This window comes from Fukomys damarensis, unplaced genomic scaffold (assembly GCF_012274545.1).
Source record: "Fukomys damarensis isolate Sample0158 unplaced genomic scaffold, DMR_v1.0_HiC HiC_scaffold_39, whole genome shotgun sequence".
Lineage (NCBI taxonomy): Eukaryota > Metazoa > Chordata > Mammalia > Rodentia > Bathyergidae > Fukomys > Fukomys damarensis.
Window position 1 is genome coordinate 65431524 of NW_022900951.1, and position 26958 is coordinate 65458481.

A 26958-nucleotide genomic window follows, 5' to 3' on the forward strand; every position below is an offset into this window, starting at 1 on the left:
GGGCCTTGCACTTCTGAGGTAGGCAGCAGAACTACTGAACTAAATCCCTTGCCCAAACAAAAATATATTTTTAAAATAAATGCAAGTATTATCAGGGTAAAGAAAATTATTTCATATTGGTAAGGGGGACAATTAATAAAGAAGACAAATTTATAAACATCTATTCATACAAATATGGAGTTTCAAAATACATGAAAGCAAAAACATTAAAAATGTAGAGCTATAAACTAATCCACGCTTATACATTAAGTACGAAAGTAGACATCATTATAAAGTCTACAGATATTAACAGGTAGTGCCCAGGAATTAGCTCAGTGGTTCTTCAGCCTGCCTCACAAGTGCAATATCCTGAGTTAGATCCCCGAAACATAAAAAATAAAAACAAAACAAAATAAAATCAACTTACAACAAATAAAATTCCAGACACAGATGACTTTGATGGTGAATTCTAAGAAATACTTAAGTAACTCCAACTGTAGATAACGCTTTCAGAAAATGAAAGAATAGAAAATATTTTGCAATTTATTTGAGCTATCCATCACCCCGATATCATAACCGGACAGATAATATTAGCAAGCAAAGAACAAATCAATACCTCTCAGGAACGTAGATGTGAAAATTACAAAGAAAAATTTAGCAAATAAGATTCAGCTACAAGAAAGGAAAGGAATAAATATGAAAAAAGGAAAAAATGGAAACAAAGTTTTTGTATATAGGGAGGGGTGGAGGAGTTGAAGGGAGGGCAGGGGAATGGGACAAAAATAAGAACCAAGATATAACATGTAAAAGTACAAATTCCCAATGATGAATGTCATAATATTATATACCTAAAATGAACCAATAAACTTGATAAATAAAAATTCAGTTACCTGTAAAGTATAGTCTATCATGATTAAGTTTATCCTGAGAAAACAAGCTTGGCTTAACATTTGAAAATCAATATAATTCATATGTTTATCAAAGTGATCAAAATGAAAACCCTGTAATTGTCTCAATGAACACAAAAAAGCCTTTGACAAAAGCCAACTTTCATCTCTACAAATATTTTCATGAACCAGTAACTGAAAGGAAACATTCCTGATTTAATTAAAAGTATCTATGTAGAATCTACAATTAACATTACCCTTAATGGTGAAAAAATGAATGCTTTCCTTAAAATCAGGAAAACAACAATATCCATGCTTTGTAACTCTACAACAATATACTACAATTTTTAAGTATTCAAACAGAAAAATAAAAGATGTCCATATTAGGAGAAAAAAAATTAAGTCAATCTTTATCATTAGTGATACATCATCTATGTTGAAAAACTGATGCAACATATAAAAAAGCTACTAGAATTCAGATGTGTAATGTACATGCATCAATTCTTCATAAGAAATGTGATCATTATGTACTACAAACATGTACCAATAAAAAATTTAAAAACTGAAAAAAGTAAATTAGTTTATCAAGGTTGCACTATAAAACATCAATATATGAAAAATAATTGCATTATGTAATAATCAAATCAAAGTTAATTAGCATATCTATCCCATTAACTTTTATCATTTGTTTATGATGAATACCTTAAAAATCCTTTTTCCCATTTCAGATATAAAATGCATTATGGTCAACTAGTAAGATTATAGTCAACTAATATGATTAAAAGTACAGTGGCTTCGGAAATATTGAGCAAATAGGAATCACAAGGGAGGGTATGAGGTGGGACAAAACTATGGTCAGCCAATATTACAATAACTAGTCACATAGGTAATATTGAATAAATGGGGATCAAGTGAAGAAGCAAATAACATAACAAGCCCACATGGAATAAACAAGGATTTTCTGGGAAGGAATGGGCTAGGGAGATTTTGGTCCCCAGCTAATGCGATTGATGCCTATTTAGTATATCAATTATAAATGTTCTTATTGGCTTGACCCTTGAGACACCCTTGAGAAGTAAGTTTGGTAGGCTACCCACTTTCTACGACCCCTTCCATCTCACTTAGAAGCTATTTCTCCCTCTATAAATTCTTCCTATTCTTAACCTCCATTGTTCTTTGAATTCATTGTTTGATTTCAGAGAATATAAACTTAGCATTTTGGACATTTAGAAAGTTGGGAGTTATAATATTTCCATTATATTATCTGGAAGTCCATTATATCATATTTCCTATATCAATAGTGGCAGTTAAGTAGAAAGAGAAAGAGAGGAGCCAAGGAGGGAGATAAACCCTTCATACCAAACTCCCACTGATCTGCTTCTTCTGAATGGAACACACCTCCTAACAGTAAACAAGCTATAAGGCCCCATAATCCAAACATGTTCTCAAATTTCTGCCTGTGAATTCATGAAGCTCTTGGGAAACATCTACATATAAACAATAGTACATCAAATATCCTTTCCTGTGTGAATTTCTTCGGACTATCAGACTGAGGTCAGAATAAAACTAAATTTCAATATGTTTATTTTTAGCACAAATATGCTCAAACACAAAACATATATAATTTGGAAAACTAATGTTTTCACCAATCAAATCCCGGTGTAATGCCATAAAAATCCCAGTGTACTTCAACATTTTATGCACTATTTTCACTATTTAAAATTTTTTATTCAAATCAGATTTTTATTTCTTTTTTTAAAATTGATTGCATTGGTACATTTAATGTACACAATATAATGACATTCATTGTTGTAAATTTGCAACTTTACATAATCCATCTTAATTATGTTTTCCCCATTCCTCTGCCCTCCCTCCAACCCCTCCCACCGCCCTATCTACAAAGACTCAGTTTCTATTTTTTCATTTTCTTAAATTAATTCCATTCCCATCTTTCCTTTTTCAATGGACACATAATGTACATACCTATGGCCCTCAATGTGGTGTTTTGGTACATAGAAACATTGTAGAAGATCTGTCATGTAAAGGTACAAGACTAATGTAACTATACTGTATATTTTTAAAATACCAATAAATTCAATAAAAAAGAAACACTGAATAATGATGAAATTATGGTACTCAGCATATCTGTAATTTAAAATATTTAGTATTTCTTTGTGTGAGAACATTTAAAATCTATTCCTTTAGCTTTTCAAAAATATCTATTAGAGTTAATTCCAGTAACCCTGGACAGTTTTGGTTACCTCAGTTCATGAACTTAATTCTTTCCATGATTCTGGACACAAACTGAATTGGATGAGAAATGAATCAAATTCAATGTTCAGGGTTAAGGTTCATCTTATGGAGGAGCCAAATCAAATTCAATAGCTAGTGTCAAGGTTGATCTTATGGGGAAATTTGATTTAGTTCTCATCCAATTTGGTTTGGAACCAGAATCACGGAAAGAATTAAGTTCATGAACGAGGTACCACTGTATTTTTATATACCTTGAACACCTTTAAATTGATAAGAAAGAATGGTAGGCCAGAAGTACAGCAGACAAAAGTCAGTCTATACCTAGTTCAATCTATAGAAATGAACTGAGCTAATTAAAACAAATGCCGACACAACACCATACTCTGCAAATACAAAAGAGAACATAACAAACATTTAGCAACTGAACATGAATGCAACAGAATAAAACATATATAACTTATACCTTTGCGCCATCTGAAATGCTGTCCCAGTTTCCACCACTCAAAGAGAACTTTCCATTGCCTATACGAAGCAGTATTTCTTCAGGAGTATCATTAGGTCCATTAGCAAATGGAGTGTAGCTATAAATAAAATATGTTATCACATATGAGGATAATATCACTGACTGATTATTATAAAATTATATAAAACATTTACTGGAGCAAATTAATAACATTATATATTTCTCTTAACTGTTAGCATCAGATTTTACATTTCAAACAATGAACTTAATCCTAACAAACTAATTTTAAAAAATGGAGAAATTTGCCCACATAAATCCCTTTGTCTTTGATCAGTTATGCAATGTAAAATAAGGACATCTTTTCATGTAAATCTACAGTCTTAAAACCAGATTACAATAAAGCAAACAATTTTCTCTTCTCCCAGGCATGTTACCAAATAAATGTATCTATTATGAAGAAAATGTTCATTTTATATATTTATTACATATTCATTGAATTGGCTCAATTTATTAATTGATATTTTATTTTAACAATATTACAAGTACAAGTAGGTAAATAATATTTGTAATTAATATTATAAAATGAGTTGGGGGCCAGGGATTTGGCTCAGTGGCTCTGCCGCCTGCCTCGCCAGAGCAAGGGCCCGAGTTCTATCCCTGGTACAAAAAAAACACCCCAAAACAAAAAAACAATAAAACAAGTTGGTTAAACATTGATATCAAAACAACAAAGATTTCATAGTTATTAAAATTATATAAAATAATTACAGAATGAGAAAAAGTAATCATTTTTATGAAAGAAATGAAGCTGATATTCAAATATGGAAATTTGAAGACTGATTTATGGTTAAAAGTCTGAGGAAGAGAATGAATCATTATCTTAATTATTTCAGACGAGATCAGGCGCATTCAGGTTGGTATGGCCGTAGACTCTTAATTATTTCATATAACATTAAATTGAGAAAATACTAAACGCACACAAATATATACAACAACTTCTCTTTTAGGCATAATGTAAATATTTGAAAGTGGCAAGCTAGAAATACTATACTATGGTTTAAAATCAAGAAGTTTCATTGCATTTACATGTAAATTTTACTTGTGTTGTAGATTACAATTAAGTATTCTGCATAACTTCGTAGTATCTAAAAAGGCACACAAAATACAGTGATATATATACACTTATGATGAATTAATAATTTACATTTTATAATTTTATATATCAGTTAAAATTAAATTTGATTTCTTAAAATAAAGTCATAACTAAATGCATTATATTTGCATGTTAACCTGGACTTTTTTTTTCTTTGTAAGAATAATCGCTATAGCCATAAATTTGTAAATTTAGCTAAAAGTGTTACTCATTAAGAGTAAAAAAGCATTTTTATGATTTATAAACAGTCCAATTGTTATTATATTTGTTTTGAGCATATCTTCATTCTTTTAAGGGACGGCAACTGTGTGTTTCTGCAGTTTCATATTGCTTAGTATAGCATTTAAATGTGTTTTGAAATAAATTCTTAGTAAAAATTTCTATTGTCAGGAGAGCCAGAACTCAAGCTCTTTTTTAAAAAAATAACATCAACAGGTTCAGTGGGCAAGTTCCTGTTTAAATATACAATTATTTTATGATTAAAGGACTATATGGTAATGTATACAATGCAAATGATCAAAATTAAAATGTAAATTTTATTTTAATGTGAATTATATTAACTTATTGTCAATTGCAAATGTACATTTTATTCTTATTCAAGGTGAAAACAGTTTACCACTACTCTATCTTAACAATGCCTCATTATGTGCCTTACTTTGTTTTTAAATTTGTAAGAAAAATATATTTTGAAATATTAGTAAGATTTTTCATAAGTTTATTTTCAACTATCTTCTTTCTAGTTGAAGATAAAGATGAAATTAAAGGAACAATATAGGTATATCAGTTTCTTACCCAGCCAACATTGTATAAAAAAGGACTCCTAAACTCCAGATGTCACAAGCAGCATCATACCCCTGTTGCATAAGAACCTAAGGAAATAAAACACTCATTATGTGGTATTATTTGGTATGAATTAAATTTTCTTATCCAACAAAGTTGTTTTTGCTTAAAATAATCTCATAAATGGACAATATATAAAAACTTAAATAATTTAATACATTTAATGTTTTTTTTTCTTCATTGAGTTTATTGGTAGTTGTAGGTATACAGTACAGTTACATTCATCTGTTAAAGGAAACATTTTCTGTAATCAGCAAGCATTGAATAAAAGGGTATTAATATAAGCTGATTAAATACCATAGGCTATCTCCCCAAACAAACTTATAAAGACATAATCCTTGACCTCAATGAGCTTTCACTAATCTTAGGAAACCAGTAATACAGATATCTAAACTTTTGACTAATAATGTACAAAGAGTTTAATCTACTATAAGCAGTACTAAAGCTCTTAATGTTAACACTGACTGTATAAGGAAGACACATTTATCATTCCAATTTTCAAGATGAGGAAACTGAGATGAATGTTACTTACCTTGCCCAACATCACAAAACTCCTGAGTAGTAAAGCAGGCGTTCTGAACCTAGAGGCTAAAACTTTAATATCTATGATAAGTGGCTCCTTACTATACAAGAGATGGTAGGATAATAATATGTTTTTACAAAATTAAGACAAGTTTGCATACAAGACTGATGTAGAAAACGGTAGTATATTTCTGGACTACAAATCCACATTTGGTAAATTCTAAATAGTTTCATTATTTTTTCATGCCATGATTTACATCACTGGTTTTGTTCTTGGGACCAGTATTAATAAGAATCAAATAATATTTTTACTATGTATTCAGGTGATATTTTTGTATGAAATTAATACAGCTTGTTAGAGAAAGAAGTGAAGCCGCCTTTTTCATTTATATAAACAAGCTCACCGCTAAAACCTCTAGGCATAAGAACAAAGTAGATATGTCATTAATGCATTTACATTGGGGACTATATAAACATTAGCATGGACTTTTTATTGATAAAAGACTAAAATATTAATATTTGATCTTGACAATTGTCAGACATTAATAATGAGTATATAACTAACTTAACATTAAAGATATGTTTCTCTTTCTCAAAACATATTTACAAGAACTATGAGCAAAACTGAGAAGCTACAGAAGTTAAAAAGCATATATAGCTGCCTTAAATAATACCAGTGCTCTAAAGGCCCTAATAAATAGCAATTTGAGATACACTATTCACATCATAATAAATTTAAATTGGCATGCTCTAGTAATTAACTAAACCTCTACTGTTTTTATTATTATATCTCTTTTATCTTTCTCATTACCTCATAGTTTAATCTTCCCTTAAAAGCTTTTTGAAAGCTTCCCTGACGGTTCATTGCATAACCATTCTTAAGGGCCACTAAGGACAGGTGATGTTTAATCAGAAAGTCACTTATTGGTGTTTCCTATCACCACAGCCTTGCAGGTCACAATGGTGCATACCTGCTGTCCCGGTTACACAAGAAGCTAATACAAGAGAATCAGTTGAGCCCAGAAGTTGGAAGCCAGTCTGGGCAGCCCAGTCCCTGTTTCAAAAAAGAAAATATAGTAACCCCTCCATACTTCCATAGCCTTCCGGGTTATGGGAAGAAGAGTTACACTGGAGGTGTCATATTGCTTAATTAGGGCCAACTGTGAAAAACTAGATTTAGATTTACAATACCCTTAAACACATTTTGCATGGAGGAAGACATGGCAGTTCATGTTTGTTCTATAGATATTCTCAATGCCCTACGACAGTGAGAATATGTATTCTTAAAAGAAATAAGGCAAGGAATTGCAATGAATGAAAAATGTATAGTACAAAGACTGTGTTTCACAATGTTTTTACTTGTATCAAGTTAAATACAGAGAAAAAAGTCATAATTGGAGAAGTCAGTGCCATAACCCTCTCTTTCATTTGGCTTCCCAAATCTGCCAAAAGAAACATACATAGAAATTCTTATTACCTTTGCTCTGCATTTTAAATTAATTCATATTTGGAGTAAAATTTATGACAGCTCAGGGCCAAAGAGAATAATTTCAATACTATTTTATCAAGAGCTGTGAATACCACATTCTTCAGCTTTAATATAAGCTCTGTTAATTCAGGAATATTCATAGAGCTCAGGAGGCATTAAATAGTAGTTGAATAATAGAATAGATTTAGCTTCATAAAAGGATATGATAATTTGGACATGTATAACTCTTGTGACATATGTACATAGGAGAGGAAAATCTATGAAATAAATCTTAAAAAGGTATTTGAAATGATACATATCTTTAAAAAGTGAATGAATATCCTCTTACTGTTAAACTAACATTGTAATAATCAGTATTTATCTCGGCAAACTAGTAAGCTTTATGCACTGTGATGAAATAATGAATGTATAGCCCCACAAATTCTATTATTTATTCAACTGTCTGATGATTTTCTGATTATAGTTTAAAAGAGATTACATTTTATATACTTCTCTTTTAACTTTGGATGAGATCTAAAATTTTAGAAGCAAACATTACTAAAAACAATATGTTTATTCATAACAAATTACAAATATTTTTTCATTGCTAGCAGATGCTTTAGCACTGAAAAAAGTTTTCAAAGCACTTCAAAAATATAAGTAATAACCAAATGTAGTTAAGGAAGTAATTACACAGACATGTTCTTCATATACCCACCTCAAAATCTTCACTACTACATTGTTAAATGTCTCTTACTACAATGGAAGTTTGTTAGGATAAAAAGCATCATTGGGCTACAGTCTGCTGTATATTTGCACTCATTTAAAATGTTTTCCTAACTACTAATCTTAAAATGTTTACCTAATTATTGATCTAAACAGAGACTTGCATATACATAATTTTTCATTTTAAATGTCCATTTTAGATATGTTCATTTGGGACATTTTTCCCCTAGTGTCTGTTTAGTGAAAAGTTTCCATGATGCCAAGAGATCCAGATTAGCAAAATTAAGTCAGTATTAAGACCTCAGCCATTAAAATTATTACTCTATAATCAACTCTTCCATCTATTGCATAAATCTCATAAGATTTATGAAGACCATATAGCCCATAGAAGACCCCTAACCTCAAATATTCTATCCTCCTGTCTTATAAAACTACTGAAATGTTCCAGAAAGGCTATATATTTTATGTCCAAGCCCTTATTTCATGCACCAGGAGGTAATGCAATGATCCCTTGTTGGATCAGTGTCCAAATTTTTATTTTGAAAAACATGGATCCTGTCTCACATAAAGTGGTAAAACTTATACATTCATTATTCTGTACATCTCACTAAAATATAGATTTACTGACATTCTCTGAATACATGCATAATTTCTATAAGGGAAATCTCTTATCATAAAAAGCCTATAAAGCAGGTGCTATTCCTGTACTTGAATACTAATATCTTAAAGCAAGACTGAGAAAATTTTTAAAAAAATTTTTCATTATCAGAAAGATATCTTTCTATATTTCCATTTTCAATACCAGAAAAATTACTTTTCTAATAGTTGCCTGAAAAATAGAATAAAATGCAATGCTACTATGAAAAGGCTAATAGTTAATATCGTATATGACAGAATTCATCTTCAAATTATTTCACTCTGCTTTTCCTCTGATTTGGCAAATTTAATTTTTTAAACTTGAAGTTTTAGGCATTTTGATTAGTATTGAACATTTAATAATGTATAGTGATTATCACTGTCCATAACATATAAGAACAATTCTTGATTTACGAACAAAACTTTAAAGAAATTTATATGTACAATGCCATCCCAAATTCATTTTTCATCAGTCTTACTTACACTGTTATGGGAATGCTAGTGTGACCATGATCAGATGGTTGGAACTTTCCAAACGTGAAATTTGTATCTGAGCCTCTCTAACATTACTTGTCCTAATTTCCCCCCATGTATTATTTATACTGTTGATGAAACACAATACTTAACACTCTCAACATGAAGGAGGAGTGGTATATTTTGGCTCATGGTTTATTGCACAGCTGGCTCCAGGACAGAAACATCATAGTGGAAGAGCATGGTGGAGCAAAGCTGCTCAACCCATGAGGGGCAGGAAGCACAGAGAGAAAGGAAGTGAGGACAGGAATACACCCTTCCACGTCACACTCTCAGTAACCTACCACTCCAACCAGACCCTACCTCCTAGCAGCACATGGATTACTGAATTTGCCTTTTGATGAGTTACTATCTCTTGATGGTAAGTGTAGCAATCTAATCAATTTCCAAACAAATAAGACTTTTGGAAGATACTCTAAAAACTGTACATCAATATTTTTACCTGTAAAAACACCCCACTTTTTATTTCAAAAAAACCCACTGAGGCTATTTTCTCTTGAGAGTTACAGAGTCTAGCCAATCAGGGATGAGCTGCCTCCATACGATGTGCATAATGCTAACTGACAAAAATTATCTACAGAATGAACTGACTTTTTTAGTAAGTGGATGCTGAATCATTAGTCAGTAATGTAAATGTCTGGAGCCTCATTTTTCTCATTTAAAATATGTAATGTGGTGAATTTGTGGCCATCCTTACCCTTTCTACTAGTTGTGAAATGGTATAATTCAGACTTAAGTATATAAGACAATACAATGAGAGTTTGCTAATTAAATTTTTGTTGGTTTTAGATGCCAATGAATAGACTGAATACTTATATTGGGCATTATTAGAATTCAGTAATTTAAAGAGCATTACAGTTGGGAAACAACAAAATTATTCAACTTTCACTTGCCTTCCATAACATATACATGACTTTATAAACATTTAACTAAAGGGAAAGAATGAAAGGTAAACCCTAAAAATTTTAAAGCATACCTCAGGTGCCACAAAGTTTGCAGTGTAGCATGGGGTTAAGAGAAGTCCATTTTCTCCTCGCAGTTGTTTTGCAAACCCAAAATCACAGATCCTAATTGAGTCTGCATTAGCTGATTCATCCATGTATAAAATGTTACTAGGCTTAAGATCACGATGAACAACCTTAAACACAAAAGAATAATATATTAAATTTTGGTAGCTAACTAAATATTTGTGAGATAAATATCGTTTTGTATTTTCTGGGAAAGAAAATCCCAATTATAAAACAGAATTAACATGTGTTATTTACATGTCCCAACTCCCCACACAGAATGTGAGCATTATGCATTGCAAACATGTATTAATAAAAACATGAAGGCAAGTCTTCAACGAAAGCAATTTCCAGTATTACAAGCTGACAGGTGGCCCTGTCCATGGGGCAACGTTACAGTTCATACAAGTTTCTACCCAGGCTCAGAGATTTGGTCTGAAAGTGACTCTACCTGACATTAAACTCTGTATGTGCTGAGAGGGCCATAACCAAAAGCCATCTTGACAGGGTTCCTATTATTAGAAACTAATCCCCTCTAGATAATTGAGGGCTCAAAGCAATCACAATTATAGCACTCTCCCAGTGGATGCCTTGCTGCATTGAGTGGGCAGGATAAGGCCACAACAGACAGACTTGGCTTCAGGGAGTATGTAATGGGAGCCTTCCTGGAATTTTGAGTAACATAAAAGCATGGGTTACAATGGCAAGAGAAGTACAAAGTGCAAGTGGCCATGATCTCAGTAACCAGAAGTGAAAGCATCATGTTTAAGAACAATATGCATTTGAGAGGAATAAATATGGAATGCTTTGTCCTTATAGCCATTTCTCCATCACAAAAATTAATGGCTTACTTACTCCTAATATGCTCTAAGTCTTGTTCAGGGATCCAGGGCCATACCAGAGTTTGGCGATTATCACACCCCCAGGTGTACAGTCTAGAATCATCTGGACAGCACACAAGTCACCAAGATCGAGGCACTGAAGAGGAAGAGCTGCAGTCTAAACATAGGCTTCTCCATGGGCCAAGCAGACCAACGGCTCAGGAGAGGCCAAATGCTTGCCTTGTATGGTCCAGAGGCTGCCAGGCCTAGATTAGAGAAAAGGGCTCCTACCAGACACTCAGTCATTGTCCACACTGCTGTGCACTCAGACAGAAGGTACAACAAATGTACATGTCTTGTGTACTCCAGATATCACTGGGGCTGTGCTGGAGGCAAGGGATCCTGACTGCCACTCAGTCCACTGCCACAACACTATGTACACACACAAAAGCCCTTCTGAGGAACTACATCCTGGAAGCAGACATTATCTCAGCTTGCCAAGCAAGAAAGTGTGTCATAGCTGGTAAACAGCCCTAACCAGCTTCCTGCAAACAGAAAGAAAGCAAACAGATTGCAGCTGCTTCTCATTATCCACCCCTCACATGGTAGACTATCTCTCCAAATCAAATTGTTTAGGCAGTATGAGTTCCTGACTGGTTTCTTATTTAATTTCTATTTCTTGTTCTTGTCTATTTTTTTCTCACCTATCCTATTTTCAATCATTTATACTTTTTCTTATTTTTATATTTTTTTCATTTTACTTGAAGTTTTTACTGTTTTACTTACATTTACTCCATATTTTTATTTCCCCTTTTCCTTTAATTGGATTTTATTTCATTCCCTCTTTTCCATTATTCCATTTTCTGTCTCTTTTTCTCCTTTTCTCCCTCTTTTTTAATCATTCTTGCAATTCTTTTTATTTTGTTCTTACTTGTTTCTTTTCTTCTTTGTTTCTTTAACTTATTAGTGTATTGAGTACTATCTTTGCTGGATCTCTTCTTATGGATATGGATGATGCACTTGAGATTTTATTTGTTTTTTACTCTAATGTTAGACTGGGTTTGTTTACATATGGAAACTGCCAATGTTATTTTTTGTCTTCCCTGTATGCGGTGCTGGAGATCAAGTCTGGGTGGGTGCTGTACTGCTGAGCTAAATTACTAACTCAGGTGAGAGAAATTGCACCTGACTTAAGCCACAAGTTAGTCTGACTTGAATCTCAGCAGTCACTTTAACCTAAACAAGGGTTATAAAATCGCCCTGCCAACAACTGGTCCCAAGAAGGCACAATTTTAAGGGAGAGGTTGAAGTCTTGATTTTGGACATTTACCCCCATAACAACAGCAGAAGGAAACAATGCTTTTGTCAAAATACACCTACAAAACATTCCAGAAGTTTGCACCATTTATTTTTGAGACAACACTCTGCTGACAAAATTAGAGAAAAATCCAGAGAGGGTACAACCTATATATACTGCTATTTGAAGTACACCTGTCTTACTTAATAGAAGGAAGCTACCTTTTCAACATTTGTGGGGGAAGTAGGTCACTCAGGCTGTGACACAGTATATGCTGTGTCAATTCACACTAATCATAGACAAAGGGGCCACAATGAAAATAGTTAAGTCCTCCTAGACCAAAACTCAATATTACACAACAGATTGCTACCCAGGATACATGGACAAGAGCAACCTTGCCCCTAAGAATACATTCTCATAAAAGGTTAAGAAAATTCCATCCCAACAGATGTGCAAATCATAATGTAGAAACTGAAGAAATATGAAAAAAGGTAATATTACTTCTCTAAAAGTTATTACTTCTATAATAACTGATCCCAATGATAATCAAATGGACAAAATACCAAAGAATTCAAAAGAATGATTACAAAATGATCAATGAACTCAGAAGGTAGGAATAAAAAGAAAGAATTGAAGGGGAAAATGATAAAAACAGAACTTTTTAAAATAGAAAGGGAGTCAAGAGTTAGAAGTAGCAGCAGGAGTGGAGGGGTAGAATATGAAAAGAAAAGAAAAGAAATGAAAAGAAAGAATTAAAGTGTATACATACCATTTCTCCATAGTAATTGTAGTCATTATGTACTAGAAACACATACTAATATAAAAGGAAATAAAAAACAGAGCTATAAAGAAGATATAAAGGATATCAAAGCACATTTTAATAAAGATATAGAGATTATGAAAAAAGAAAAAGACATTTTGAGAAAGAAAAGATCAATAATAAAAAAAACTTTAAGTGGAAAGCTGTACCAATAGCCAAGATCAAACTGAAGATAGAACTTCCAGGCTTGAAGATAGGTAGGAAAAATATCACATTCAGAAAAGAATAAAGAAAAAATTATGAACAAAACACACAAGATATCTGGGATGTGAGTAAATGAACAAACTTAATGAGTTTCTGGAACTAAGAGGGCTATTAAATATCAGATAGAGAATCTATTTAGTTAAAAAAACAGAAAATTATCTAAATATTTAGAAATATATGGACATTCATGTACAGGAGAAATCTTAAATATTAAATAATTGAAATGATCTCATACAGTACCATCAGATCACAATAGAAAAAAATTAGAAATCAACAAGAAAAATCACAGCAATTATATGAAAACATGGAGGTTAAGAATGAAAGGAAAATGCAAACACAGTACACCAGAATGTGTAGGATATAGTAAAAGTAGTTCTGAGAGGAAAGTTTATAGCTAAAAGTGCCTACATTAAAAAACCAGAGACCTCAAGTAAGTAAAATAATAATACATCTCAATGTCTTTCAGACACAAGGAGAAATCAAACACAAAACCTATAGAAGAAAAGAAATATTAAAGATGAGCTTAAATTAGTGAAATATACTAAAATAATAATACAAAAAGGCTATGAAACAGTCGATTCTCTGAAAAGAAAAACTAGGATAAACCTTTGACAAAACTAACCAAAGAAAGACAAATGGGGGTATTATAAAAGGGGTAAATGGAGGTTATTACATTGTGTACAATTGAAACCTAGTGCATCATTAGGAGCTATTTTGAAAACATATTCCAATAAATCAGAAAATCTAAGAGAAATGGATACATTTCTAGAGACACACAATCAATCAAAGTTTAACAGAGTATAAAAACCCTAAACGTATAATACAAAGCAATGCATTGGAAGAAGTAGTAAGTCTCCTAACAAAGAAAACCCCAGGACTGAATGACCTTACTGCTTAATTATATCAGACCTTTAAAGAAGTAACACCAATGCTCCCAAAACTTTTCCATGAAATGAAAAGGAATGTTTCCAAATTCATTACAGGAAGCCAGTATTGCTGTGATCCCAAAACTGGTCAGACTTAATTAAAAAAAATCCCAAATCTGATGATGAACACAGATCTTCAATGAATTTCATATACACAGAGTTCAAGGCATTGACTGAGTTGGTTTCATTCCAGAGATGCAAAGATGGCTCAACATAAACAAATCAATGAACACAATAAAATATATAAATAGGATCAAGGATAAAAAAATGATCATCTTGATAGATGTGGAAAAAGACAAAAAATCCAACATCTTTAAAAAAAATCACACCTCACGATAATAAAGGCTATGTACACCAAACCCATGTCCAACATCATACTAAAAGATGAAAACCAACTACGTAAGCATTACTTATAAAATCAAGAAAAAGAGAAGAGTATCCCCTCTGAGCAGTCTTATTCAATACAGTACTTGAAATTTTAGCCACAGCAATTAGGCAAGAGAAAGAAAGAAAAAGGATATGAATAGGAAAGAAAGAAGCCACAATATCTTTATTTCCAGAAGGTAGAATGTCTTACCTAGAAGACCGTAAAAAATCATAAGACTCTTGAATCTGACAGACAATTCAGCAAAGTGGCAGAATACCATATCAACACAAAGGTATCAATAACTTTTCTATACAACAATGATAAAACCCCTAATATCTCCATAATTTATTATTGACATACATATAAGAACTAAGAAAACAGAACACAGTCTCAAGAAAAAAAATCAATTAATGATGAATAAAATAAACCTTACTAAAAGTGACAAGGATTTTAAATTACCTATTATAAGTATTATCAATGAAGTAAAAGAACACGTTTTTCAGTATATGACAGTCTCAGCAAAAAAAGGGGAGTCTTAGCAAAAAAGTAGAAACAATGAAGAACCAAACAAAATATACAAATTGAAAACTCTGAAATTCTTTATGTGATGACTTTTGCTAATACTATCTAATTCAGTTAATCTATATTTAATCAGCAGTTTACAACATTGAAAACTCTTTAAAGACAGGGAACAAGTATAACTCATTTAAATCTATAATACTCTACTATTCTTGGCACATAAAAGTTCTCATTATGTGTCTGTTAATAATATATTTGATGTTAAAAACTTAAAGTGGCTTGCCTCATACCATCTGTAAGGGCTTGCAGATCCTGAAGAGCAGCAGTGTTGACCAGAGCGGTGCAGCCCCAGGCAGATCCCAGACAGGGCCCTGCTCTGACCCCAGTGGCTTGGGAACACAGGCCAAATCCAAGGATACACCTGGAAAAGGGCTTCACAGGTGCAAAAGCAAGAGCCAGGGGTTTGCCTGATACCATCTATAAATGTGCAGATATCCTAGCCCAGAAGCTTGCTCAGATACCACACTAGGGTACACAGCCCCCAGCCACAGGACCTCCTAGACAACAGCTACATAGAGGCCCTAACAAAAGGAAAATGTAGATACCATCCCAAGTATGCACAGGCCCCAGCCAGAAGCCCTCCCAGAAAATGGGGCAGCTCAGGGATCCAGAAGGACACCACTCTGAACCCAGGAATTGGTATGCTGGGGAGCAGATGAGAAAAGGCCTCCATGGCTTGCTGAGAATTGAAGACAACTGGGTGAGCAAAAAGTTGCCTCAACAAAGGCACAGCAGGCTGCATCTCTTTACATGAGAAGACATGGAAATAAGTCTCAAAATCAGGCTTCCAGATCACGTAAGGCAACCACAAAGGGCAATGAAATGGAATAATATGATATTCAACTACCTGGACTCCCTGAACTGGCAACAAAAGAGGATATGGACAAAATGAAATCAGAAATAATTTCTCAGGTAAAAAGAGAGATTGTGCCCATAGTAAAAGACATGATTAATTAAGGTAGAGCAGACACAGATTTAAAAAAAATAGAGGAACTGAGGAAAATGATGAAATCCCAACATGGGAAATAAATGGAATCCATAAAACAGATGCAAATAGATTTCTAGGAGATTAAAAACTCCACTGAAAGTTTACTCAGCAGAATGAGTCAATGTGAGGACAGAATTTCAGATATAGAAAATAGGATTGCAATTAGTGACCTGGAAAAGAAAAATTTTTTAAAAGTAGTAGGGGACCACATGAGATCAATCCAGCAGCTGCTAGACAATGCAAAGAAGAATAACATAGGACTGATCAGAGTCATGTACAGGAGAGGGTGCAGATGACATAAAAAATTTGTTCACAGAACGTAAGGCAGAAAACTTCCCAAGCAGAGGAAAAGAACTTGATGTACAGATAAGTGAGGCATATAGGACTCCAACTAGCTGTGAATAAAAACAATCTACACATAGGCATATAATAGCTGAGATTTCAGAAACCCTAAAAAAGAACAAAATTCTATAAGCAGTTAGAGAAAAGAAACAAATAACAACAAAGGAAAGCCCATCAGAATCACAGCAGACTTCTCAAAACAAACCCTCAAGGCAAGAAGAGATTGGAGTGACATATTTCAAGCCCGAAAGGAAAACAGCCTACAACCCAGTGATTGATGTACCTTGCAAAACTATCTTTCAAAATTGATAAAAAAAACAAGATACCTTCATGACAAAGAGCACCTTAGGTACTTCATGAATATGAAACCAGCACTCAGAAATGTTTTAAACATTATCCTAGGAAAAGACAAGGAAGATCACAACCCCAGGAAGCCCAGCAGAACAAATCCATCAGTCACAACAAGAAATTAAACGCAAAGGGGGGAGAATATAACAAAGAGAAAAACTCATGACGAGGATAAGTCAGTATGTGTAAGTTATAAACATCAATGTTAATGGTCTCAATTCACCAATCAAAAGAAATAGACTGGCAGAACAGGTCAAGAAGCAAGTTCCAACAATATGCTACATAAGAGAAACACGTAATTTAAAAAGAAATTCATAGACTAAAAGTTAAAGGGCAGAAAACAATACTCTGTGCAACAGAAACCAGAAAAAAGCAGAAGTAGCTATTCTCTTTGCAAATCATGTCGTTTTCAAACCAGCACTGATTAAGAGACAAAAAGAAGTACACTACATCTGTATAAAGGGAACAATCCAAGAAAAGGAGATGACAATCATAAATATATATGCCCCAAACACTAGTGCACCCAATTATATAAAGAAAACACTAACAGACATGACAAATCAAATAAGCACCAATACAGTAGTAGTGAGGGACCTCAATACCCAACTGTCACAAATAGATCAACCAGACCAAAAATAATAACCAATGAGTCACAGAAGAAATTAAAGAAGAAATTAGAGTTTCTACAATTAAATGACAATGACAATACAACATATCAGAATATAAGGGACACAGTGAAAGGAGTCTTATGAGGGAAATTCATAGCAGTGAATACTCATATTAGGAAAACAGAGTGAGCTCAAATGGACAACATGAGGCTGATACTGAAGCGGCCAGAAAAGAAGAGCAGGACAAACCTAAAGCTCAAACAAGAGAGGAAATTATAAAAATCAGAGCAGAAATCAATGAAATCAAGACTAAGAGAATGATACCAAAAATCAATGAAGCAGAGTTGGTTCTTCGAAAGAATAAACAAAACAGGTAAACCCTTAGCCAACCTTCTCAAAAGAAGAAAAGGCCCAAATCCATGCAATTAGGAATGAAAAGTGTGAAATTACAATGGACTCAAAAGAAACCAGAGGATCATCAAACTTTCAGAACCTATACTCCAATAAAATGGAAAACACAGAAGAAATCGACAGATTCCTAGATATGTATGAATTACCAAAGTTGAACAAAGAAGACCTCAAAATTCTAAACAACCCAATATCAATCAACAAAATTGAAAATGTAATTAAAAACTTATACCATGAAAAGCTCGGGCCCTGATGGTTGCACTGATGAATTCTATAAGATATTTAGAGAGGAACTCTGCTACTACTATTTAAACTCTTAAAGAAATTGTAAGGGAAACAATACTCACAAATTCATAGCTACAGGCAAGAAACACCTTGATCCCCAAAACAGAGAAAGCCCCAACCAAAAAAGAGAACTATGCACCAATCTCACTAATGAACATAGATGTAAAAATTCTTAATAAGGTACTGGCAAATAGAACACAGAAGATCATCAAGAAGCTCATACACTCTGACCAAGTGGGATTCATCCCAGGGATGCAGGGATGGTTTAACATATGCAAATCAATAAATGTAAAACACTGTATTAATAGAACCAAGGACAAAAAGCTTACGATCATCTCAATAGAAGCAGAAAAAGCATTTGACAAAAATCCAGCATGCATTCATGATAAAAACCCCAAAAATATTGGAAATGATGGTCTCTACCTCACTTTGATAAAAGCCATCTATGAAAACTAACAGCCAGCATTACACTAAATGGTTAAAAACTGAAATCCTTCACACACTAAAATCAGGAACAAGACAAGGAAGTCCACTATCACCACTTCTGTTCAATAAAGTTTGGTAAACAGACACAGCAATTAGACAAGAGAAAGAAAAAAAAGGAATAAAGGTAGTCAAATTGTCATTATTTGCAGATGACAAGATACTCTATGTAGAAGAACCCAAGAATTGCACCAAAAGTTATCTAGATTTAATAAACAAATTCAGTAAAGTAGCTGGAATTAAGGTCAACACACAAAAATCAATAGCTTTCCTGTACATGAACAATAGACTCACTGAGAAAGACATGAGGTAAAGAATTCCTTTCACAACAGCAACCAAAAAATTGAAATACCTAAGAATCAACCTAACAAAAGAAATCAAAGACCTCTACTCAGAAAACTGTAACACTCTGAAAACTGAGATCGAAGATGAAATCAGAAAATGGAAAGACACACCTTGTTCTTGGATAGGAAGAATCAACATAGAGAAAATGGCCATACTTCCAAAACTGCTATATAGATTCAATGGAATCCCAATTGAAACTCCAGGAGCGTACTTCATGGACCTTGAAAAAATAATCCAAAAATTTATTTGCAACAAGGAGAAATTTAGAATAGCAAAATCAATTCTAGGCAATAAAGGCAAGGTAGGGGGTATTACTATCCACAACTTGAAGCTAAACTACAAAGCTACTGTGATAAAAACAGCATGGTACTGGCAAAGAACAGGCCTGAGGACCAGTGGAACAGATTAGAAGATGCAGAGAAAATTCCAGACACACTCAGTCAACTCATCTTTGACAAAGGAGCCAAACACCCTTACTGGAGGAAAGATGGCCTCTTTAATAAATGGTGCTGGAAAAACTGGTTTTCAACTTGCCAAAGATTAAAACTAGAGCTATATCTCTCACCATGTACTAAAGTAAAATAGAAATGGATTAAAGATGTAAATATTAAAACAGAAACACTAAACTGGTTGGAAGAGAGGTTAGGTAGAACTCTTGCAGACAATGGTGTAGGAAATGATTTTATGAACAAAACCTCAGTTGCATGTGAACTAGCACAAAGAATCAAAACAAGGATCTCTTCTTATTAACAAGCTTCTGCATAGCAAGAGAAACAACTACTGTGTGAAGAGACCATCCACAATGTGGGAGAAAATTTTTACCAGCTGTTCCTCAGACAAAGGTCTACTATCTAGAATATATAAAGAACTTAAAAAAATCAGACCTCCCAAATGTAAAGATCCAGTCCAAAAAAGGGCATCTGAAATGAAGACATTTCAAGAAGTAGAAATAGCAAATAAACATATGAAAAATTGTTCAACATCAATGCTCATTTGAGAAATGTAAATAAAAACAATGCTAAGATTCCCCCTCACTCTGGAAAGAATGGCTGCTATCATGAAATCAACCAATACCAAATTCTGGTAGGGCTGTGTGAAAATACTAACTCTGCTCCACTGCTGATTAGAGTGGAGAATGGTTCAATCCCTGTGGAAATCAGTATCAGTATGGAGATACCTCATCAAATAACTAGGTCTGGAAGTTCCATTCGACACAGCTATTCTCCTACTGGGTATCTTCCCAAAAGAATTAAAAGAATTATACCACAGCAATATATGTACACCCATGTTTATAGCAGCACAGTTTCTCATAGCTAAAACTTGGAAGCAGCCCAATTGCTCATCAACTGGAGATGGGATAAAGAAAATGTGTGTGAGTTTGTGTGTATGTGTGTGTGTGTGTGTTTTTTTCATAAAAGGGAGTATGAATCAGCCATAAAGAATGGGAACCTGGATTAATTTATAGCTGAATGGATGCACATTGAGGTGATACTCTTAAGAAAAATAAATAGGACACACAGATGTATATACTGAATAGTTTCTCTGGTGTGAGAAACTGAAACTGTAAATAAGGATCAAAAGGTATGATAGATAATGTGAAATTGGAAGAAAACAGCAAAGGGGAAAGGCAAGTGGAAGGGTAGAAGAAAGGAAAGAAGGGAATGTAATTAATAAGAGAAAATGAAGAAATTAAAACAAAGTCTTTGTAAATAGGAAGGGATTGTAGTTTGATGGGAGGGCAGGGTAATGGGAAAATAAATAAGAACCAAGATTATGTAAAGGTATAAATTTCCAATAATGAATGTCATTAAATTGTATACCTATAATGTAACAATGAAATTAATTTATAAAAAACTGAAAGTGTATAAAATAATAAATCAATAGAAAGATATTTTAGTGTTCTCAAAATTCTGGTCAACCTTTAGAGTGTGTTGATGAAGACAGTTGAGGAATGATATTATAATATAATTATTCTTTTCTTTTAGTATAATGTAATTTATTTCACAGCACAGAAAATATATTCTATGAAGACACACATAAAACTGATCATTAGTTTGCTTTTTGTTATTTGTAAGTGGCCTATGTATAATTTTCAGTCAATTTTGAGTAGTCATTTTTAAATTTTTAATGGTTAAAAGGTACTTGTATACAGTGGACTTTCAATTTATGACCAGCCTTGGATTAATTAGTTTAATGGAAGATTCATCTGCCTCTTGTTATGCATGGCATAACCAGGTAAATATCCAGATCTCAGCTGTATTGACTTAGTTACAACCAGCCCTCAGGAAACTACTGTATATAGTTTTATGATTGATTAAAACTTAAATTTGTAAATCATTGCTACTTTGAGGACTTGTATAGCTATATATAATAAAAGTTGACAACTGCGTAACTAAATTCATTTGCCTTCTTTTTGATGAGACATAAAATTATAAAATAACAATCTGAAAATAACAATCTGCCTACTCCATCACAATTTTCTTTTCTTTTTATTTTTTTGAGAAAAATTCTCTCTATGTATTCCAGGCTGACTTTGAACTCACTATCTAGTCCAAGCTGGCCTCAAACTTGAGGCAATCCTCTTGCCTCACTCTTTTGAGTGCTGGGATTACAAGCATGTGCTACCATGCCAGGCAGCCATCACAAAATTTGACATATTAATATTTGAAATGTTTAGAATCCAACGTTTTTAGTATATTTGTGGAAGTAATTAACAAATGTCAAGATATGCAGTCCTCTTATTCCTAGAATTTTCTATGCTAGGAATAGCATCATTTCAAAAATATTCATAATATTTTCTTTGCTAATTCCTTTAGGATTCAATTATAAGTTTGACTAGCTTTAATAATTTAAAAGGCAAAGTTAGGTACAAGTATGTATAGTTCAAGCCATTTTCATATGAATATGCTATTAAGTCAAGGCCAATGAACAGTTAGAATAGACATTCAATTATTAGCCAATTTCTTAATCTATAACCTTCACTTTGTCATGAATTTCATTAGGATATTATCTATATAAATATACAAGTGAAGGAAAAAGAAATTCTCTTTACATAGTATCATCTCCTACATATAATTTCATGAAGACATTATTCCCATAGTTGAAGCAAAGAATGTAACTTACACCTTGGCAATGCAGATAGTCAACTGTTTGAGTTATTACAAACAATACATCACTAGCTTCCTGTTCTGAGAAACATTTTTGTTTGAGAATACGGTCCAGTAGCTCTCCTCCTTTCATCAAATCCGTAACAAGGTAAACATATCTACCATCATCAAAGACCTAAAAAAGAACACATTAATAATGTGTTACCTGTATTGTAATTACAATTCCAAACTTTTAAAATTGTGTTTACTCTGTCTTCACAGTGACCTTCTAGCATTAAAAAGGACATTATTTATTTATAGTTAATACAGTACAGACTGTATTAGGGTTGAATCAGCTAAAGAACTTCCTATGTTAAATATTTAATTTTTTGAGTTATGAATTTGGTTATAGTTTATTAAATATGTAAACAAAAAAAGCTGTGTCTTTCAAACGACATCTTGTTTTTATTACATAAAAGTTACTTTTCTTTACTAAGAATAAGCTTTCTGATGCTTAACATATTAGTTCTCAGTCCATAGTCTGACATGTTGAATTTAAATTGTGAATCAAAAATAATAAATAAGGGCCAGGGATTTGGTTCAGTGGTTCCATTGCCTGCCTCACATGCGCAAGGATCGGAGTTTGATCCCCAGTATCAAAAAAAGGAAAAGAATAAACAAATAAGATTATATTTTATATATATAAATATATATCCAATACATATATTTATATAAATATATATCCATATATATATATAAATATATGTACACACACACACACACACACACACACACACTACTAGTACAGGGCGAGGAGTCCATTCCTCTCCATCTACTTGAGTTTGAGCAAAATCCCAGAGTCAATCCTCTTTCCATAGTTGCCTGTAATTTAAACAAAGTGAAACCTGAAACACACACACTTGTTAACTCAGCATGACTCGGCACTCTGTAAATTATTTCTGTTGGTCTTTCCTAGAGACCCAATGAGAGGTACCTGTGCTGGTCTCCTCCTTTAAAAAAATCCAGAAGTGTTTATGTGCTTTTTACTTCCCTGTCATCCTAGTACCACTTTTCTTCTCTCAGGTCACATTTTTCTCAGCACAAATATGCTTTAAACACTTCTTCCCATGATCATCAATAAATGTAGATGTTTTCTTTCACCATTGCATGTATTGTTACAATTATTTGCTCATTGTAGACAAAAGCCTAGAAATGTAACTGTTGGGTCCAACTCATGGTATCATCTGGTAAGCACAGCAGACACTGGCAGATGTCAGCAGCCAAAAGAAGCCCAGCCAAAACATAAGGTAACTTCCCTCTTGGGAAGATCTTCCCCTTGTTTTCATAAGTGACCAAGGGTACTTGTTGTGGACATAGGTGTAGGAGATGACCAGAATGTGAAGCAAAAAGGTTTGGTTTTCGACGGGGGTGGGGGGGGATGATAGGTCCTTCCAATCAGCTGGGTTTGTATTTTGCTGTTTGTCCTTGTCTCATGGAAGTTCTCAAGTAACCATGGTTTCTCATGCTTGGAGAGAGATGGACCTGAACGGAGGGAAGGGAGGCAGCTGGCCAGTTTCATGGCTCTCCAGGTAACCAGGGCAATGGCTTCAGGACACCTTGGCCTTCACAGAATTACCTAGGCTGTTTTCTTAATTTTTTTTTCCTCAGGGACTTGGTAATGTGGGCCTGGTCTGCCTAATGTTATTCTTTGCATGGGTACAGTTGGCAGCATGCCCTGGACCATGGGGTCGTAGGTGGCCCCTTCAGTAACACCCAAAATGTTGGTGAGGCCCAGGTGAGCCTGTAAGCTCACTCTGAGTGAGTACCTGAGTGTTTTTCTGTGTTTAGTTTTTCCTTCTATCTCCTGAGGGAACGCTAGTCTCTCTCTCTCTCTCTCTCTCTCTCTCTCTCTCTCTCTGTGTGTGTGTGTGTGTGTGTGTGTGTGTGTGTGTGTGTGATCTTTCATCTATTGGAGAATTCAAGTACTTTTCCTTTTTGATGCTGGTCAACTGAAGTGGGCAGGATTAAAAAATAGAAAATAATCCTGGCATGGAGAATGGAAAGAAAAGCTTGTGGTCATTTTAAAAGTTGCAGTATTCATGCTGGCACAGCTAGCACAAGCCGTCCATTTTCTCTTGGGTCCTGATGCTGACCTACGGCTATCTCCTCCTGGGATTCTTTCTGCAATGCTAGTTTGTGCTCTCCATTCTACTTGGTTTTGCTTTTGTTTTGGTAAATGTGGCCTCAAGTTTATAACCCTATCTAAAAGGATGTATAACTTGTGGTTGTTGCATTAAATTTTTCTTTTGTCACTTGATGGGTATCTTTTTGGTGTCATGATCTAACAAAATACACAAGCGCTGGAGATGGAGGAAGATACTAAGAAGATATGAAGTTCTTATACATGAGCACAAGTTTTAAAACCCAAGCCCCATGTGGACAGCTGGCTGTGGTAATATAAATCACGTTTGCTGGACAAGGTGAGGTTTTTCCTAGAGCCATCTTATTCCTTGCTTTAGGTGCCATCTACTGACAGCTAGTGGGATATCATCTGCTAAAGGGACCTTTTTTATTTTCAGTCCAAGAGCCACATTTGTAAGAAAATTTTTGGAGTTTTGAGGTCCTACTGAATAAAACTATCATTACTCCTTCCAAGACAGAATGTTATGTGGTTTTATAATTGGCTAAGAGGCATCTGGCCGGTAAGGTTCTGGACTCTGCCCAGAAGATGAGTTGTGGTCAGAGGAGGGTATTCAATGGTTCGAAATAAAGTGGATCTGGCCAAGGATTCAGCTCAGTAGCAATGAGCCTGCCTTGCAAGTGCAAGATCCTGAATTTGATCCCCAATACAACAACAACAACAAAAAAAAGTGGAACGATTACCAAGACAAGGCCTCATACTTCTGGCCCCCAAGGATGCCAGCTCAACTAAGAGATGCCCAATATGAGAATTGGACAGGGTTATAGAACTAGATCTGTGGTGACAAATCTATAGTATGCATGTCACAGAGTGCTGTTTGTATCATTGAAAGCTCTAAGTTTGCCATCAGTGACCTAGAGTATACCCTGTAAGATTCACATGTGGAAATGGACGGAGAAGGCTCCATAAAGCTTCTATGACCAAATCCCACAACTTCAGCCCCATCAGGACATCCCCCGGGGCTGAAAGGCTCAGGAACTATGAATAGATGCCCCGTAATTTCCTCACTAATTGGTTGGGGAATGAACCAAGGATAAGCCTGTTAGGACCTCACAATGTAATTTTTCTTCCTCCCATCAACAGACCCATCATGGGAAATGTCTCATCTATTCCTTTGGACTGTTCAGATGATTCCTCATTCACTTGGAACAGTTCCATGCTAAGGACCCCAAAATTCATCTTATATTCCTGTCTAATAAAAAGTGGCCCATGTGCTCACTTGGGGAAAAATGATATGGCCACACTTTATCAGCCCAAAATAAAATGCAAAATTTCAATTACATATTCATTATAAGAAACAGAGAAAATGGTCAGGGGTGTCTTATTTTCAAGCCTTTAGGGCTCTTTACCACAGGCCTGATCTTTGACCTAGAACTGATCCTCCCTCAGGAGTTGATGAAGCTGGGGACTCCCTCTTGTCAGCACCTCTTCCCCATGTGCTACAACTCCTCAACAATCTGCTCAGTCATTAACCCTAGGAGACACAAGCCATCTCCTGTGCCAGCCCCACACCAGATCTGGATTTGCCTACCACAAGGCTCCAGATTCAGGGAACTCAATATCTAAACCCATCAATGCTCTGCCCCTTTGAGAATCAACAGGGGCCAAGTGTACCATATGGGTGCACGTACCTTTTTCAGTTATGGATATTCAGCAAAGCAAAGGAAAATTGGGCAGATTTTCTGAGGATTCTAAAAAATTTGCTAATGATTCCCATACCCAATTAAATTGACCTGGCGAGACAGTCAGTTCATCCTGCTTTCTAGCCGCACAGGAGTAGAAAGAAAAAACGATTATAAAATCACTAAAGCTGGCTGATGCTGAAGCTTTTAGAGCTTTACCCACTGATAATCAGTCAACTACTGCATTGTTTGTACCCTAAGAAGGGGCCTGAGTGGTACTATAATAGATGAATGGGAAAGCCAAATGAAAGTTATACATCCTTGACATTTGAGCAGGTGTGTGTGTGTGTGCGTGTGTGTGTGTGTGAAGGGATGCCCAAATCTGCAAACTATAATGAGCTCAAGTCTATCAGTCAAGGCTCTGATGAAAATCCAGTTGCTTTTCCATTCTTACTTGAAGAGGTACTTTGTAAATACACTAATTTAAACCCAGAGTATAGAAAAGGTCAGATTATCCTAGGACAATATATTAGTCAGTCAGCTCCAGAAATTAGAAGCTCAAGAAACTCCAGCAGGGTCCACAAGCAGGTAAACTTCAACTATTCAATGTGTCTTATTCGGTCTTTAATAACTGTGATGAAGTAGAGTACAAACAAGAGTTAAATAAAGAGGGCCAGGGATTTGGCTCAGTGGTTCTGCTGCCTGCCTCACAAGCACAAGGTCCTGAGTTCGATCCCCTGTGGCAAAAAAAAAAAAAAAAA

The 26958-nt window shown here is 34.3% G+C and overlaps 1 protein-coding gene across 1 annotated transcript in view; it reads right to left on the bottom strand.

The window, feature by feature from the left end:
• The window catches only part of Rps6ka6 (ribosomal protein S6 kinase A6), a 168624-nt gene that overhangs the window by 15443 nt on the left and 126223 nt on the right, over positions 1–26958 (bottom strand). Inside the window, exons 17-20 of the mRNA XM_010612862.2 lie at positions 22413–22571; positions 10438–10599; positions 5528–5604; positions 3583–3700 (exon numbers count right to left, since the gene is read on the bottom strand). Coding sequence (XP_010611164.2) covers positions 3583–3700; positions 5528–5604; positions 10438–10599; positions 22413–22571 — 516 coding nt within the window. The remainder of the gene's footprint in view (positions 1–3582; positions 3701–5527; positions 5605–10437; positions 10600–22412; positions 22572–26958) is intronic.